This window comes from Alosa alosa, chromosome 16 (assembly GCF_017589495.1).
Source record: "Alosa alosa isolate M-15738 ecotype Scorff River chromosome 16, AALO_Geno_1.1, whole genome shotgun sequence".
In the NCBI taxonomy this organism is placed as follows: domain Eukaryota; kingdom Metazoa; phylum Chordata; class Actinopteri; order Clupeiformes; family Clupeidae; genus Alosa; species Alosa alosa.
Window position 1 is genome coordinate 2,445,807 of NC_063204.1, and position 19,629 is coordinate 2,465,435.

The 19,629-nt window shown below is 46.4% G+C and overlaps 1 protein-coding gene across 1 annotated transcript in view; it reads left to right on the top strand.

Moving 5' to 3' along the window:
• pola1 (polymerase (DNA directed), alpha 1) overlaps positions 1–19,629 on the top strand; it is a 105,720-nt gene that overhangs the window by 68,094 nt on the left and 17,997 nt on the right. Inside the window, 3 exon segments of the mRNA XM_048266946.1 lie at positions 2,519–2,650; positions 3,664–4,017; positions 18,139–18,195. Coding sequence (XP_048122903.1) covers positions 2,519–2,650; positions 3,664–4,017; positions 18,139–18,195 — 543 coding nt within the window.

A 19,629-nucleotide genomic window follows, 5' to 3' on the forward strand; every position in this document is an offset into this window, starting at 1 on the left:
AAAAAATCTCCCCTTTAAACACTTTTGGCCTGAAGTAATTAAATAAGAGTGTAAGTTAAGTCAAAGTCAAAGTCAGCTTTATTGTCAATTTCTTCACATGTTCCAGACATACAAAGAGATCGAAATTACGTTTCTCACTATCCCACGGTGAAGACAAGACATATTTTACCAATTTAAGTCCACAGACAAACATAACATTCAAGTAAACAAAAAAGTAAGTAAATAAGAGGGCACATATAATAATGAAAAAATAAGAGCAGCAAAATTTGGTTGAAATTGTGCATAGACAGTCAATAAAAGTTAATTGAATAAAAGTCAATTAAAGCCTTGCTACAATATTGCTGCAGTAGAAAAGAACAGCAATGGCTAATCAGCAATGGTCAGGGATGGTATTGAAATAATGTTTTGTTCTTCAGGAAAACTCAATCTCAATCAAGAACACTCTCAATTCGCCTTTATTCACATGGCGCCATTGGCCCTAACTAGGCTACAGGGTACACAAACCATAGGATTGTTATGTTCTATGCATTCACCTGTAGGTGGCATTAATTACATAGAAACTTAGTACCCTGTAGCCTCGTTTTGGTGTTTATTTGGTGCTTTACTTTGCTGTTTGCATCTTTTTGTACATTAAAAACCAATAGGTCGCGACCGCAAAAGGGGTGCCATCTCTATAGGTAGATATGAACAACGTATGACTTATGGCCTGAAAAAAGTTCAGTCAAACGATTTTTTTTTTCTCACTTTAATCCCTGAAATCAACTAGGTTCTATTCCATGTAAATTTGTCCATGAAGCGGGACATTGTCACGTTACTACCGCGACAAAGCTTTGCGTTGCCACTGCACTGCTGTCATGTTCATGTTGGCATGTTCAAACACTTAAATAGTAATTATTTGAGGTTTAATCTTACCTTTAATATTATGTATTCTATCCGAATGGGTGCGATGTAGGTATTAAATTTCATCTGAAGTGGTATTAAAAAGGTCTTAAAAAGTCTTAAATTTAGGTCTGACAATTCTGGGGGTACCCTGTCATAAATACATGGTATAAACACCTTTTGATCCCTCACTCTCTCGCCCTCATCAGTGGGGCATTTTAAATCTTATTGCCCCTTTGCCTCTTTCTCCCCCCATTGTGGTCGCGGTCCACTAAGCAACACACACTTGCCTGAGGACCCCACGGGGATCACACTGGACAACAGCCCACTCTGACCACTCAGCCCGTCCCACTGAAAAGCGCTCTCGCCTGGGGTGTGCACTGGCCAAAGCTCCCCCTCTTTTCAGAAAGAGCCAGCGAGTCAGCATGGAGGGCATTCTTGTGCTGTCAGGGGCGATACAGGCATGAGGCCTAAATGGCCTGCTACCCCACTGATCTGTGTGTGTGTGTGTGTGTGACAGGCATGAGGCCTAAATGGCCTGCTACCCCACTGATCTGTGTGTGTGTGTGTGACAGGCATGAGGCCTAAATGGCCTGCTACTCCACTGATCTGTGTGTGTGTGTGTGTGTGTGTGTGTGACAGGCATGAGGCCTAAATGGCCTGCTACTCCACTGGACTGTTCCCCTTTGGGTGTTAAGGCAGATGGACAGAAGCACCGGGGCTGGCTGTTGGTGTGGAGGAATGTTTGGTGACTTAAGTTTAAGTGCTTGATTGGTCATCTGACTGTCTGTGCGTGCATGTGTGTTTGTTTGTGTAGGTGGCATGGTCACAGGGGCCATCGCACAATTTTGGATTCTTTATCAAATGTAGAATTAAAGAATCTTTAAAAGTGGTTGGTGGTATGATTGCAAGGGCCTTGTTTTCATTTCCATTGTGTTATTGTACTTGTATGGCACGATATAGCCGTAGATTTCCATTGTGTTATTGTACTTGTATGGCACGATATAGCCGTAGATTTCCATTGTGTTATTGTACTTGTATGGCACGATATAGCCGTGAGATTTCCATTGTGTTATTGTACTTGTATGGCACCCATATAGCCGTAGATTTCCATTGTGTTATTGTACTTGTATGGCACGATATAGCCGTAGATTTCCATTGTGTTATTGTACTTGTATGGCACGATATAGCCGTAGATTTCCATTGTGTTATTGTACTTGTATGGCACGATATAGCCGTAGATTTCCATTGTGTTATTGTACTTGTATGGCACGATATAGCCGTAGATTTCCATTGTGTTATTGTACTTGTATGGCACGATATAGCCGTAGATTTCCATTGTGTTATTGTACTTGTATGGCACGATATAGCCGTAGATTTCCATTGTGTTATTGTACTTGTATGGCACCCATATAGCCGTAGATTTCCATTGTGTTATTGTACTTTGTATGGCAATGATATAGCCGTGATTTCCATTGTGTTATTGTACTTGTATGGCAACGATATAGCCGTAGATTTCCATTGTGTTATTGTACTTGTATGGCACGATATAGCCGTAGATTTCCATTGTGTTATTGTACTTGTATGGCACGATATAGCCGTAGATTTCAACTCACGACTGCTGCTACTGCCTTCCCAGGGCACGATGATTGAGCCGAGTCTGCTGCAATGCTGCAAGGTGTCCTGTGGGGGGCGCCCTGTGGACCACCACACCCAGATCAGCAACAAGCTGCTGCTGGACATCCGCCGCCACATCAGGAAATACTACAGCGTGAGTACTCTGAGCCCCACACACACACACACACACACTCTCTCTCACTCACTCACTCACTCACTCACTCACTCACTCACTCACTCACTCACTCACTCACTCACTCACTCACTCACTCACTCACTCACTCACTCGCATGCACACTCAACACATACACACACACACACTCTCAACACGCATGCTCGCACACGCATGCACGCATCATCCTCTTTCCCAACACCTGTAACACACTCATTACCTGTAACACGCATGCACGCACCTGTAACACGCATGCCCGCACACGCATGCACGCACCTGTAACACGCTCATTACCTGTAACACGCATGCACGCACACGCACGCACCTGTAACACACTCATTACCTGTAACACGCATGCACGCACCTGTAACACGCATGCACGCACCTGTAACACGCTCATTACCTGTAACACACATGCACGCACCTGTAACACGCTCATTACCTGTAACACGCATGCACGCACCTGTAACACGCATGCACGCACCTGTAACACACTCATTACCTGTAAACTTTTTTTTTTTTTTTCTTCTTACTTGCTCTCCTTGAACTTTATCAGATTTACAAGATTCATGACCTAGTGCTCACTCCTAGTGCTCATTACCTAGTGCTCACTCCTAGTGCTCACTCCTAGTGCTCACTCCCTAGTGCTCATTACCTAGTGCTCATTACCTAGTGCTCATTACCTAGTGCTCATTACCTAGTGCTCATTACCTAGTGCTCATTACCTAGTGCTCACTCCTAGTGCTCACTCCAAGGTCGCCCATATTACTGAAGCTTGATTGCTTGTTTGCTCTTCAACTGTAAATTCCTTTTAGTACGTTTCTGTCAGATGAAAATAAGTAAAACAACATATAAATACACACACACACACAGCAACTAACACACACACAGCAAATTACACACATGCCTCCACATGTACGCACACAAACATTCTTGCACACATATTCACTCACATTACAGAAGGAAGCACTTTCCTACATTCTTCTTTACTCCAGTTCCTACCAGCTGGCCATCAGTTATTTGGATCTGGGAGTCTGTCCCCAGTTAGTGGCCTCCGAGGCCTGGAAATCGGGCGCCAGGTGGCCTCCGAGGGCCTCCGAGGCCTGGAAATCGGGCGCCAGGTGCCTCCGAGGCCTGGAAATTGGGCGCCAGGTGGCCTCCGAGGGCCTCCGAGGCCTGGAAATCGGGCGCCAGGTGGCCTCCGAGGCCTGGAAATCGGGCGTCAGGTGGCCCGATGCCCACAGTCACAAATTCCAGATGAAGTTGGTGAAGTAGCGGCGGAGAGGAGCGAGACGTTTGCGGCGGCGGCGAGCGAGACGTTTGCGGTGGCGGCGAGCGAGACGTTTGCGGTCCCTGATTGACCTGAGACAGTCGCCACTCTTGACTGATTGTGATTGTAGTGGGGTGGGCGAGGGTTTCATTTGCATGCGCCGCCGTCTGCTGCGTTTGTTTGTTTGTTTGCCCTGGCTCCTTATCGAATGGGAGATGCCAACGTTAGCCACTCGCTAACCTCTCTGTGTTAGTTGCTGCAGCTCCCAACCGATGGCTTCCCACTGGGGTGCAAATGGCTTTTAGCCACAAACGCTTCCTTCCTCAAAATCCCCTTCCTCCAGCCCACACCTCGCGTCTCTCAGTCGGTCCCTAATGTTTGTGTTATAGTGTAATGTTATAGTGTTTTGCACCAGAGACTTGACGGGTCGGATAGCTAACAGCTCTGGCCTCCCCCTCCCCCATCCTAATGTAAGGAGCATGTGCATGTTAGCGAACTATACATTATAGGATCTGATTTCTGCCTTCAGGAAGGTGACAGGCAGGCTGTCAGTGTGTTAAACGGTTTCCTCAACCGGGGGGTTTAAGTGTGCTACCACAGGTCAGCTGGTTGAGAACGATGGGCCCAATAGAGCAGAGGTTAGGAAGACCTCTACTTTCAGATGCTAAATCAATTTTCATCACTAAATGTCAAAGTATCAAGTAAATGCAAAATGTAAATATGGTGTATACTGAAAGTATTCAGTGGATACTGAAGTATGTAAAAAAAGGATGTATAATAATACAGAGGTTCTGTGTCTTTCTGCTATAAGAATGTTCCAGAGGAGTCTGAATAAGAATGTTCGGATAGTTGGGTGGTGTCGGTGAGGTTCTGGAACGCAGGCCGTATGCAGGTTAGAGTGAGGTGGGGTGGGGGTGGATGGGTGGCCAACTCTCCCACCGTGCTGTGCAGAAATCAATTAGCGGTGTGAATGTAGCCACCTCCCTCAGTAGCCCTGAATCTCTCGCTCCCATTGTCACACCGAGTGAAACAGCTGCTGGCTTTGAATGCTAACACCCCCACTCTCTCTCTCGTTCTCCCCACACACACACACACACACCAGGCTTATCCTGAGCAGATCCCCCTCCCTCTGGCAGTGCAATGAAGAGGGGTAATATTGTGTAATTAAGGATTCCTTTCAGCAGAGGGGAGAGCTCAAATAGAGCTGTTTGTTCGGGGAGATAGAGGGAGAAAGCCCGCCGGAGCGACGGCGCGAGAGGGGAGTGTGGGGGGGGGTGAGCGGGCGAGAAAGAGAAAGGGAGCGAGTGAGTGGCTTACATGGTTACAGATTGGAAGTCGGCGTCTTGTTTGTGGAGTTTCCTGTCGAACAGCAGCAGTGAGGCATTAATCACCAGAGAAATTACAGCCGTGTCCACCATCCACCCCTCCACCACCCCCACACCACCCCCACCCCATTATCAATAAGGAGAAAAAGCAAATACACACTTTCTTCTCCCTCTTTCTTTCTTTCTCTCTCTCTCTCTCTCTCTCTCTCTCACACTGTCTTTCTCTCACACACTCCCTCCCTTCTCTCTCTCTCTCTCTCTATCTCTCTCTCAAACACTGTCTTTCTCTCACACACTCCCTCCCTCTCTCTCTCTCTCTCTCTCTCTCTCTCTCAAACACTGTCTTTCTCTCACACACTCCCTCCCTTCTCTCTCTCTCTCTCTCTCTATCTCTCTCTCTCTCTCTCCCCTTCTCACACACTGTCTTTCTCTCACACTCTCTCTCTCTCTCTCCCCTTCTCACACACTGTCTCTCTCTCTCTTCCTCTTCCTCTTCCTCTTCCTCGCTCCTGTCATCCGTTCCCTTGCCTCCCCTGCCGTCTTCAGTCAAATGAGTAGTGTGGGCCCCCTTGTATTTACCCCCATTCTAATGTGGGTTGCCATGGCGTTTAACAAATTATTGCAATTATGTTCGTCACGCGGGTCGCCCTTGGTAACTGGCTGGGGGAATAGAGGGATAAGAAGAAAAAGAAGGAGAAAAAAGGAGGAGGGGGGGAAGAGGTGATAATCCTGTTTTGAACAAAAGGTCAAATTGCTGAATAGAAAAGGCTTGATTAAGCCAAAGATGTACAAAGTGGTCGTGGTTTCTGCCCCATTCAGCCTCCCGCCAGAGCCGCGGCCGTCGGCCTGTAAGTACATCTGTTGATTACTGAAGTACAAAGCCACCAGAGCCTGTTGTCTGGAGGCTTTTTTTTTATTATTTTTTTTTTTCCGGCTTGCTGTAATCGCTGCCGTTTGAAGCGTGTGAGGGAGTGTGAAATGGAGCGAGCGAGCCAGGCCCAGCCACTGGAGGCGCTTACAGAAGAGAAGCAAAGCAGCTGGATTGAGGGCACAGCCACCACCGTGTGTGTGTGTGTGTGTGATGGAGAGGCCAGTGGAGAGAAAAAGAGGGCAGGTGGATTTCTGGCAAAGATATCTTTGCATTCCTTCATGGTGAAAGATTTGGAAAAAAACTCCTTGTAAATCCTTGATGTGCTCTCCAGTGAGTAGGCCTGGGGTTAATGGTGCCCCTCGTTACTGTTACCGATAGCTGAACAACTTTGGCTTGATTTGGCAGATATTGTACAGAGAGGAAAAGTGCTGAGGTGGGGAGAGAAGAGAAGAGCATGTTGAAAAGAGATTGGATAATTGTAGGAGGTGTATGATGGAGAGAAGAGAGAGGATGGAAAAGAGAAGACAAGAGAAAAGGAGTGATATGATGGAGAGAAGAGAGAGAATGGTGGAGGACTAGAGAAAACGAGGGATATGGTTGAGAGAAGAGAGAATGGTGGAGGACAAGAGAAAAGGAGAACAGAGTACAGGGTACAGGAGTGATGGAAGAAAAAGGTGAGGAGAGAAAAAGATGATTATTGGGGGGGGGGGCTGGAAGATCGTGGGGTGGGGGGGTTAGGAAGATGATGGGGGTGCAAGATTTTTACCTTAATATAACCTCTGCAAAGCCAATTTGATGGTAAACAAACTTGTAATAGGGGAATCGTTCACCTAGCATAGCCATAGAGCATAGCCATAGAGCATAGCTATAGCGTTCACCTAGCGTAGCCATAGAGCATAGCCATAGAGCATAGCTATAGCGTTCACCTAGCGTAGCCATAGAGCATAGCCATAGAGCAAAGCTATAGCGTTCACCTAGCGTAGCCATAGAGCATAGCTATAGAGCATAGCTATAGCGTTCACCTAGCGTAGCCATAGAGCATAGCTATAGCGTTCACCTAGCGTAGCCATAGAGCATAGCTATACCGGGCCTCTACCAAGAGAACCAGCAATGCAACTTCAAGAATTGTCGACCCCGAATAGCCTCTGTAGGTGCAGACCTATAGAGAGGAGTGTGAGAGGGGGAGGGGCAGCGCGGTGTTCCAGTGCCTATAGAGAGGAGGGGCAGCGCGGTGTTCCAGTGCCTCGCTCTGATCCCCGGTCCTGGGCTCAACCTGCTGTTTGGTTAAATGATGTGGAACTCATTTGACATGTGCAGAAGTGCCTGTGTTCACTGTGTCAGGTATCGACTGGTGTAATTATGCAATTATGGCCCTTTATCCTGGCGCTCCCCGCCGCAGCTCAGTCCTCCAATTAGAGGGTTCTTCCTCTCTTGCACCCTGTTCTCTTTTCCTCTCCCACTTCTTCCTCTTTCTTCCTCCTCAGTTACACGGAGACCGTTGGAAGAGTGTGTTATAAATCAGTAGTCTTGTGTGTGTGTGCGCTCGCTTGATTTAAATTTTCACTTTAATTGTTGTGATGTATTGAAACAGAGCGGAATAGAATAAAGAAACAAAATGGCTGTTTGTGTCTCTACTGTGTGTGTGTGTGTGTGTGTGTGTATATATCTATGTGTGTATATATATGTGTCTATACTGTATGGATGTGTATGTATATATATCTATGTGTGTATATATATGTGTCTCTACTGTATGTATGTGTATGTATATATCTATGTGTGTATATATATGTGTCTACAGCATAGTAGATTGTGTAGATTGTACGGTCAGTTTTGTCAGGTGTTAGTTATGAGTGTAAAAGTGGTTTTGTGTGTGTGTGTGTGTGTGTGTGTGTGTGTGTGTGTGTGTGTGTGTGTGTGTGTGTGTGCGCAGTGTGGAGGTGCAGAGTGTTTCTTCAGGGCAGTCTGTTGAGGTCTAGTGTGCACTGTGTGTGTGCACTGTGAACCACTCTGTGTGTGCACTCGTTCCAGAGTGCAGGGTTCTGGGTCAGTGGGCAGGTGCAGGCGAGTAGAAGCAGGGCATCATGGGTAAATTCTTTTAGCCATCTTCCCATAGTAACTTGTCACTGGAGTTCAGCTGAGCAATCTCAGGTCATTTTATGACTTGGAGGTTTGTTTCTGCAGCAGCTGTTCTGTCGGTCTGTCTCCTCTCCTCATTCTCCCCAGTCCTACTGATCGCACTGTGCCTGTCTCCTCTCCCCAGTCCTACTGATCGCACTGTGCCTGTCTCCTCTCCTCTCCCCAGTCCTACTGATCGCACTGTGCCTGTCTCCTCTCCTCTCCTCTCCCCAGTCCTACTGATCGCACTGTGCCTGTCTCCTCTCCTCTCCTCTCCCCAGTCCTACTGATCGCACTGTGCCTGTCTCCTCTCCTCTCCTCTCCCCAGTCCTACTGATCGCACTGTGCTGGTCAGGCATATTGTTTTCACTCTACTGTGTTCCTCTTCATGTGTCTCCATCTGTACAGTGCTCAATGCAAGTCATCTTTATTGCTGTGACTTTTTTTTTTTTTTTTTTGCATTGCCATAGCGGAACATTTAAACTCACTCATTCTCTCTCTCTCCTCTCTTCTCTCTCTCTCTGACTCTTATTTCTTTCTCTCTCTCTCTCTCTCTCTCTGACTTATTTCTCTCGCTCCTCTCTCACTCGCTTCCTGAGCCCATGGGAACATTTGTGTTGTCTTAGGTCTGGGTCTCACACAGTAACAATGAGGGCCCGAGAGACAAACACTGGGATGTGATAACTTGCGTACACACACACACACACACTCTCTGTCTCTCTCTCTCTAGACACACACACACACTCTCTCTCTCTCTCTCTCTCTCTCTCTCTCTCTCTCTCTCTCTCTCTCTCTCTCTCTCTCTCTCTCTCTAGCCACACACACACACACTCTACAAAATGAAAATCAAACAGCACACATATGTCAAGATTCAATTATGGCTCCCGTCTCGGAGATAATTATCCTCAGCAGCCCTCGCCGGCTGACACCCATGGGATTAATTAGGAAATTAAAAGGGCCTATTGATACTGATAGGGTTGTGCGTCAGGACAATAGCGGACCTGTGTGTGTGTGTGTGTTTGTCCACGCTGGACAGGTAGATAAGACTGGAAGGCTGTTGGCTTTAACATGAACGGAATACACCAACGATAAGCTTCAAAGAGGCCCTCCACAGTTAATCAAACTGCAGGAAATGGGACCAAATTAAGCCATCCACAACTGTGTGTGTGTGTCTGTGTGTGTAGGAGGGATACTGTATGCCTCCTCCATCTCTGTCTCTCTGCTGTCGGCCTTATCTGTTCCTGTTGTAGTCTGTGCAGCATTCGTCTCATGTATGCTGAAAGTAATTGTGGGTGGATATAATTACTTGACAAAAACACAGCAGACTTCGACAGGATTCCAGATATCCAAGATTCAGGCTTTACTTTACAATAACGCGCGTCAAGGGAGAATACAGCTTTCAGCTCGGAAGCATCGACTACAATTCTAAAGATTACCGGAAGAGACTTAACCTGACTCTCGCCAGATGAATTTCGTTCCGCCTAGCTCCACTCATCCATCTGGGACCGATCCATTGGAGTGTTGCTTCAGAAGGCTGGGCCTAATCAAATCAATGCTTGCATATGATTGAATAAGCCACTTGTCAGTCATCTATTGACGTGCTACTTCAACCACTCACATCGAAGCCAACCCGTGACGCTGAGAACAGTCTCACATTCGCTTCTACGCTATGTCACATCTATGAAACTCCCGCCCTGCGTCCTGATTGGCTGTACCATAAAATCTGGTGCAGAAATCACTCTCAACGGAAGAGGTCCCAGATGGATGTGAGTGAAGCTAGGCGTAGCTAAGCGGAACGAAATTCATCTGGCGAGAGTCAGGTTAGAAGAGGCTGGCCTTTTATGCTCAATTTACAAGGGTGTGGTTCAAGTGGTGGTCATAGGTACAACGTCCTGTGATTGGCTTTCTCTTCCCGCCGTTCAGTCAGCCACACCCAGACACACCTACACACACCTACTTGCTATTAACATATGAGGCAGGCTCCTCAGGTAGAAATGTTATACAGGGTGTTCTGAACATTCTTACACTTAAATCATTGTACTCCTTGTACTGAGACTATAAAAATGATACCAAACATGAATACATTTACAGTTAATAACACAAACATATAATTCAGCTAAAGTTAACCCTAAGGTCTTTGTCTTAACCAAAGACCGAACAAAGGAGCTTGTGGACAGATGGTAGGAGCACATGGTGCCCAGCCAGTGGGGAGCATTTCACACCTACATCTGCATTGAATAGATCAAAGGAAAAGGGAGAGAATACACTCTCAATGTAAATGGGGCTAAGCCTCCATCTAGTCTGGGGCCAGAAAATGTCATAAAAATAATTCCCATCAATACCCATGCCAATAACATCTCATATAACCATGCCAATAACATATCATATAACCATGCCCATAACATCTCATGCCAATAACATCTCATATAACCATGCCAATAACATCTCATATAACCATGTCAATAACATCTCATGCCAATAACATCTCATGTATACCCATGCCACTAACATCTCATGCCAATAACATCTCATATAACCATGCCAATAACATCTCATATAACCATGCCAATAACATCTCATGCCAATAACATCTCATATAACCATGCCAATAACCTCTCATATAACCATGCCAATAACATCTCATATAACCATGCCAATAACATCTCATATAACCATGCCAATAACATCTCATATAACCATGCCAATAACATCTCATGCCAATAACATCTCATATAACCATGCCAATAACATCTCATATAACCATGCCAATAACATCTCATATAAACATGCCAATAACATCTCATGCCAATAACATCTCATATAACCATGCCAATAACATCTCATGCCAATAACATCTCATGTATACCCATGCCACTAACATCTCATGCCAATAACATCTCATATAACCATGCCAATAACAGCTCATATAACCATGCCAATAACATCTCATATAACCATGCCAATAACAGCTCATATAACCATGCCAATAACAGCTCATATAACCATGCCAATAACCTCTCATATAACCATGCCAATAACATCTCATATAACCATGCCAATAACATCTCATATAAACATGCCAATAACATCTCATGTATACCCATGCCACTAACATCTCATGACATTAACATCTCATATAACCATGCCAATAACATCTCATATAACCATGCCAATAACATCTCATGCCAATAACATCTCATATAACCATGCCAATAACATCTCATATAACCATGCCAATAACATCTCATATAAACATGCCAATAACATCTCATGCCAATAACATCTCATGTATACCCATGCCACTAACATCTCATGACATTAACATCTCATATAACCATGCCAATAACATTTCATGCCAATAACGTCTCATATACCCATGCCAATAACATCTCATGTATACCCATGCCACTAACATCTCATATAACCATGCCAATAACATGTCATGCCAATAACGTCTCATATACCCATGCCAATAACATCTCATATACCCATGCCAATAACATATCATGTATACCCATGCCACTAACATCTCATATAACCATGCCAATAACATGTCATGCCAATAACGTCTCATATACCCATGCCAATAACATCTCATATACCCATGCCAATAACATCTCATATAACCATGCCAATAACATCTCATGTATGCCCATGCCACTAACATCTCATATGCCCATGCCAATAACATCTCATATGCCCATGCCAATAACATCTCATATAACCATGCCAATAACATCTCATGTATACCCATGCCACTAACATCTCATGCCAATAACATCTCATATAACCATGCCAATAACATCTCATGCCAATAACATCTCATATAACCATGCCAATAACATCTCATATAACCATGCCAATAACATCTCATGCCAATAACATCTGTTGCACGTTTCTGCTTTCTCTCTCTCTCTATCACACTTTCTCTTTTCACTACTTTTCTGTGCTTTCTCTCTCTCTCTCTCCATTTCTGTATGTCTCTTAAGGCACCTTTGATAGCTTACTAAAGTGTTGTTGAAGTTTTGTTAAAAACTAGGCTTCCTTTTCAAACCTTGCAATGTACTGAGGAATGTTGAATATCACGTTAACACTAACCTACAATTAAATTAATTGAACAACGTTTTGGGAGTGAAACATTTAAAACAAGGCTGTTGTAAAAAAATATTAATTAAAAGCCCACGAAGCCATCAAAAGGATCCTTTGTCATTGTGCGGGTGACTGAGAACCACCTTAATGTCCAAGTGAACTTTGATGTTGGAGCTTTTCATCGTATTTGAGAGGAACTTTCTTCGCTGTGCCAATGCATGCTGTTGCAATGCATTGTGTTATAGTATAATAATGGTTGTTGTCAGATGCAGTCAGATGTTAAAAATACCTGACACTAACCTATGGTGGTATTTCTCAGCCAAGTGACTTGTTTAAATGTCTGCACTTGCCCTCATTTGGCTAAAAAAATAACCAAAATGGCATCTGTAGTCCACATGGCAACCATGTCAATCATACTGTTTTAAAAAGGCTCGTTGCTGTTCTAGTTAACAGCTGATGGTTTTTAGTGGTGCACGGACTCTAAAGAGTCAAGGGCTCATTTTAGTAAACACGCGTGGGAAGGTAGCCGCCATTCACTGATTCAATTCAAGAATGATATTTTCGGAAAAGCCTGTTGACACTGTGACAATAGTTTTGCCCAGGTGTTTTCAGGGCCATTACCTGCCTAACACCGTGCATGAGTGAGCGGAGGCCTTGGTGTGGAGGTGGAGTAAGAGTTAAGTGCTTTTGTTGGCTGACTGAAATGGTAGGAAGCCGGCCCTGTGTTAAATGCTTTAGTAGCTCTTTAGTAGTGCTTCTAAAACTGATAATTCCGGTCCTTGATTGTGATTGGCTGAATCACGTTTGATGTTGTAAAATCCAGCATAAACATACACCTTGACCGCATTTCGTTCTATATTACTGCGCTACCATAACTTGATACAAAAGTTAAAGTAGCTGTCTTTGTAGAATCAGTGTAACCTACTGCCTCTCGGGGCTTATTGCTTAATTCAATAATCACTGTCCATTTGCTGACCACATCAGACTGGAACTTTGATCTTTGTGGGAGCAGCCTTGCCACGTCAAGAGTGATGTAAATATTTCTCCTGATCCTCTTGTTTCTCTTCCTGTGCATACTCTAATAGTGACGTATAGGCAGTGGGTATCACAACAGATACCTTTTTAGCGGACCTCAGCGTGACGACTGATTTGTATTAATACGCATATGAGCATGTAAAGTGACCATGACTCTCCAGAGTGTATATCTATCTGTCTGTGTAGACTCGTAATATATTCTGTGGTCAGCTCATGCTCATCTCTTTTTGTCCTCTCCCTCTCTCTGCACTCTCACTCTTTCTCCCTCCCTGTGTGTGTGTGTGTGTGTGTGTGTGTGTGTGTAGCAGGTGGGAGAAGGGTAATGTGGGTGTTTGTGTGAAGCTGTGTGTGTGTGTTAGGGAGAGTATCTGAGCATAAAGGTTTATAAAGCTGCGTTGCCCCTTTAGTAGAGTGTGTGTGTGTGTGTGTGTGGTTGCGTGTGTGTGTGCGCAGTGGGCTGTCATTACAGGCAGACGGCAGGAGTAATGTGGGTAATACCCTGCTAATGACACATCAGCCTCAGTCAGGGGCAGAGAAGGAGGAGCCTGCACCTGTCCTGGCCCTTATTAATACACACACACACACACACACACACACACACAAAGAAAGAGACACACACACACACAAACACATACACACACTGGACCACTGTCTCATTAATATACACACGCACACATACGTTCTCACACACATACACTCCCACCGACACACACACACTCTCACTCATACACACTTACTCACTCACACACACATACACTCATACCTAACCATAAATACACTTTCACTCACTCACTCACACACCCTCACTCACTCGCACACATACACACACACACATGCACACATACCTAACCACACACACATTTCCTAATGCTCACTCACACTCACACAAACTCACACACTCGCTCTCTCTCACTCACACATATACCCAACCATACATACACAGCATATAGGTAGGTATGCACACACAAAGATAAATGCACACAACAGACCCAGTAAATAAATATTCACCCACACAAATGCACACAAAAAACACAAGGTTGTGTTGTCACCATGCACCAATAGTCAAACATAGTGTCATTGCTCATGGATGTCAAACACCCACTCTAAAAATTTTGATATACTATCATTCACCAAACAGTTGAGCACACACACACACACACACACACAAATAATACAGAGCAGGTTAGTATACACACACAAAGATAAATGCACACAACAGACCCAGTAAATAAATATTTCACTCCACACAATGCACAAAACACACAAGGTTGTGTTGTCACCATGCACCAATAGTCAAACATAGTGTCATTGCTCATGGATGTCAAACACCCACTCTAAAATTTTGATATACTATCATTCACCAAACAGTTGAGCACACACGCACACACACACACACATGCACACATACCTAACCACACACACATTTCCTAATGCTCACTCACACTCACACAAACTCACACACTCGCTCTCTCTCACTCACACATATACCCAACCATACATACACAGCATATAGGTAGGTATGCACACACAAAGATAAATGCACACAACAGACCCAGTAAATAAATATTCACCCACACAAATGCACACAAAACACACAAGGTTGTGTTGTCACTCATGCACCAATAGTCAAACATAGTGTCATTGCTCATGGATGTCAAACACCCACTCTAAAATTTTGATATACTATCATTCACCAAACAGTTGAGCACACACGCACACACACACACACACACACACACATGTACATAGCAACCCACACACACCTAACCACACACACATTTCCTAATGCTCACTCACACTCACACAAACTCACACACTCGCTCTCTCTCACTCACACATATACCCAACCATACATACACAGCATATAGGTAGGTATGCACACACAAAGATAAATGCACACAACAGACCCAGTAAATAAATATTCACCCACACAAATGCACACAAAACACACAAGGTTGTGTTGTCACTCATGCACCAATAGTCAAACATAGTGTCATTGCTCATGGATGTCAAACACCCACTCTAAAATTTTGATATACTATCATTCACCAAACAGTTGAGCACACACGCACACACACACACACATGCACACATACCTAACCACACACACATTTCCTAATGCTCACTCACACTCACACAAACTCACACACTCGCTCTCTCTCACTCACACATATACCCAACCATACATACACAGCATATAGGTAGGTATGCACACACAAAGATAAATGCACACAACAGACCCAGTAAATAAATATTCACCCACACAAATGCACACAAAACACACAAGGTTGTGTTGTCACTCATGCACCAATAGTCAAACATAGTGTCATTGCTCATGGATGTCAAACACCCACTCTAAAATTTTGATATACTATCATTCACCAAACAGTTGAGCACACACGCACACACACACACACATGCACACATACCTAACCACACACACATTTCCTAATGCTCACTCACACTCACACAAACTCACACACTCGCTCTCTCTCACTCACACATATACCCAACCATACATACACAGCATATAGGTAGGTATGCACACACAAAGATAAATGCACACAACAGACCCAGTAAATAAATATTCACCCACACAAATGCACACAAAACACACAAGGTTGTGTTGTCACTCATGCACCAATAGTCAAACATAGTGTCATTGCTCATGGATGTCAAACACCCACTCTAAAATTTTGATATACTATCATTCACCAAACAGTTGAGCACACACGCACACACACTGGTGTGTATGTGCTGCTCCATGTCTGTGGGCAGCACTGGTGTGTGTGTGCTGCTCCATGTCTTCTAGGCTGCACTGGTGTGTGTGTGCTGCTCATGTCCTGTGGGCACTGGTGTGTGTGCTGCTCCATGTCTTCTGGGCTGCACTGGTGTGTGTGTATGTGCTGCTCCATGTCCTGTAGGCAGCACTGGTGTGTATGTGCTGCTCCATGTCCTGTGAGCAGCACTGGTGTGTATGTGCTGCTCCATGTCTGTAGGCAGCACTGGTGTGTGTATGTGTGTGTGTGTGTGTGTGCTACTCCATGTCCTGTGGGCAGCACTGGTGTGTATGTGCTGCTCCATGTCCTGTGAGCAGCACTGGTGTGTATGTGCTGCTCCATGTCTGTGGGCAGCACTGGTGTGTATGTGCTGCTCCATGTCCTGTGAGCAGCACTGGTGTGTATGTGCTGCTCCATGTCCTGTGAGCAGCACTGGTGTGTATGTGCTGCTCCATGTCCTGTGAGCAGCACTGGTGTGTGTATGTGCTGCTCCATGTCTTCTGGGCTGCACTGGTGTGTGTGTGCTACTCCATGTCCTGTGAGCAGCACTGGTGTGTGTGTGCTGCTCCATGTCCTGTGAGCAGCACTGGTGTGTATGTGCTGCTCCATGTCCTGTGAGCAGCACTGGTGTGTGTGTATGTGCTGCTCCATGTCTTCTAGGCTGCACTGGTGTGTGTGTATGTGCTGCTCCATGTCTTCTGGGCTGCACTGGTGTGTGTGTGCTACTCCATGTCCTGTTGGCAGCACTGGTGTGTGTATGTGCTGCTCCATGTCTTCTGGGCTGCACTGGTGTGTGTGTGTGTGCTGCTCCATGTCCTGTGGGCAGCACTTTGGTGTGTGTGTGTGCTGTTCCATGTCCTGTGGGCACTGGTGTGTGTATGTGTGTGTGTGTGTGCTGCTCCATGTCTGTGGGCAGCACTGGTGTGTATGTGCTGCTCCATGTCTTCTAGGCTGCACTGGTGTGTGTGTATGTGTGTGTGTGCTGCTCCATGTCCTGTGAGCAGCACTGGTGTGTGTGTGCTACTCCATGTCCTGTTGGCAGCACTGGTGTGTGTGTGCTACTCCATGTCCTGTGGGCACTGGTGTGTGTATGTGTGTGTGTGCTGCTCCATGTCTTCTAGGCTGCACTGGTGTGTGTGTGCTGCTCCATGTCTTCTAGGCTGCACTGGTGTGTGTGTGCTACTCCATGTCCTGTTGGCAGCACTGGTGTGTATGTGCTGCTCCATGTCCTGTGAGCAGCACTGGTGTGTGTGTGTGCTGTTCCATGTCCTGTGAGCAGCACTGGTGTGTGTATGTGCTGCTCCATGTCCTGTGGGCAGCACTGGTGTGTGTGTGTGTGCTACTCCATGTCCTGTGGGCAGCACTGGTGTGTGTATGTGTGTGTGTGTGTGTGTGTGTGTGTGCTGCTCCATGTCCTGTGGGCAGCACTGGTGTGTGTATGTGCTGCTCCATGTCCTGTGGGCAGCACTGGTGTGTGTGTGCTGCCCATGTCCTGTGGGCAGCACTTGTGTGTGTGTGTGTGCTGCTCCATGTCTTCTAGGCTGCACTGGTGTGTGTGTGCTGCTCCATGTCTTCTAGGCTGCACTGGTGTGTGTGCTGCTCCATGTCTTCTAGGCTGCACTGGTGTGTGTGTGCTGCTCATGTCCTGTGGGCAGCACTGTGTGTGTGTGTGTGTGCTGCTCCATGTCTTCTGGGCTGCACTGGTGTGTGTGTGCTGCTCCATGTCCTGTGAGCAGCACTGGTGTGTGTGTGCTACCCATGTCCTGTGGGCACTGGTGTGTGTGTGCTGCCCATGTCCTGTGGGCAGCACTGGTGTGTGTGTGCTACCCATGTCCTGTGGGCAGCACTGGTGTGTGTGTGTGCTGTTCCATGTCCTGTGGGCAGCACTGGTGTGTGTGTGCTACCCATGTCCTGTGGGCAGCACTGGTGTGTGTGTGTGCTGTTCCATGTCCTGTGGGCAGCACTGGTGTGTGTGTGCTACTCAGGCCAGAGGTACGTACAGGGGTGTGTGTGTGTCTTCCAAGTACACACTCAGGCCAGAGGTATGTACAGGGCTCTGGTGTCACAGGGAAGATGGTGTTGAAGAAGGCTATCAGACAGCACAGATTGTCGGACAGCCATTGACAGCCATGCTGTTGTGTGCATTAAAGCTCACTGAAGCTCCCACTCAAAAGGCAAGAAGTAGTAAAAAGCCGGAGTAATCTCTCATTAGACATACAAACTGGTACAGCCATGTTATGAGGTATCCTGAACAATCAGAAACCAATGGAGATGAGAAGATAATTAAGAAGGCCGCTAATTAGGTGCTACAGACAAGCGGTGCTGCCATGCCCCTCAGCTCCCTGTCCTGTGGGCAGCACTGGTGTGTGTGTGTGTGTGCGTGCTGTTCCATGTCCTGTGGGCAGCACTGGTGTGTGTGTGTGTGTGCTGCTCCATGTCCTGTGGGCAGCACTGGTGTGTGTGTGTGTGTGTGTGCTACTCCATGTCCTGTGGGCAGCACTGGTGTGTGTGTGTGCTACTCCATGTCCTGTTGGCAGCACTGGTGTGTGTATGTGCTGCTCCATGTCTTCTGGGCTGCACTGGTGTGTGTGTGTGTGCTGCTCCATGTCCTGTGGGCAGCACTGGTGTGTGTGTGTGTGTGCTACTCCATGTCCTGTGGGCAGCACTGGTGTGTGTGTGTGCTACTCCATGTCCTGTTGGCAGCACTGGTGTGTGTATGTGCTGTCCATGTCTTCTGGGCTGCACTGGTGTGTGTGTGTGTGTGGAAGTCCCATGTCCCAGGGGCAGCACTGGTGTGTGTGTGTGCTTCCATGTCCCAGGGCAGCACCAGTGTGTATGTGTGTGTGTGTGTGTGTGTGTGCTGTCCATGTCCTGTGGGCCCACTGGTGTGTGTGTGTGTGTGTGTGCTACTCCATGTCCTGTGGGCAGCACTGGTGTGTGTGTGTGTGTGTGCACTCTGTGTCCCATTAATCTGGGTGTGTGTGTGTGTGTGTGTGTGTGTGTGTGTGCTGCTCCATGTCCTGTGGGCAGCACTGGTGTGTGTGTGTGCTGCTCCATGTCTTCTGGGCTGCACTGGTGTGTGTGTGTGTGTGTGTGTGTGTGTGTGTGTGTGTGTGTGTGCTGCTCCATGTCCTGTGGGCAGCACTGGTGTGTGTGTGTGTGCTGCTCCATGTCCTGTGGGCAGCACTGGTGTGTGTGTGTGTGTGTGTGCTACTCCATGTCCTGTTGGCAGCACTGGTGTGTGTGTGTGTGTGTGTGTGTGCTGCTCCATGTCTTCTGGGCTGCACTGGTGTGTGTGTGTGTGTGTGTGTGTGTGTGTGTGTGTGTGTGTGTGTGTGTGCTGTTCCATGTCCTGTGGGCAGCACTGGTGTGTGTGTGTGTGCTGCTCCATGTCCTGTGGGCAGCACTTGTGTGTGTGTGTGTGTGTGTGCTACTCCATGTCCTGTGGGCAGCACTTGTGTGTATGTGTGTGTGTG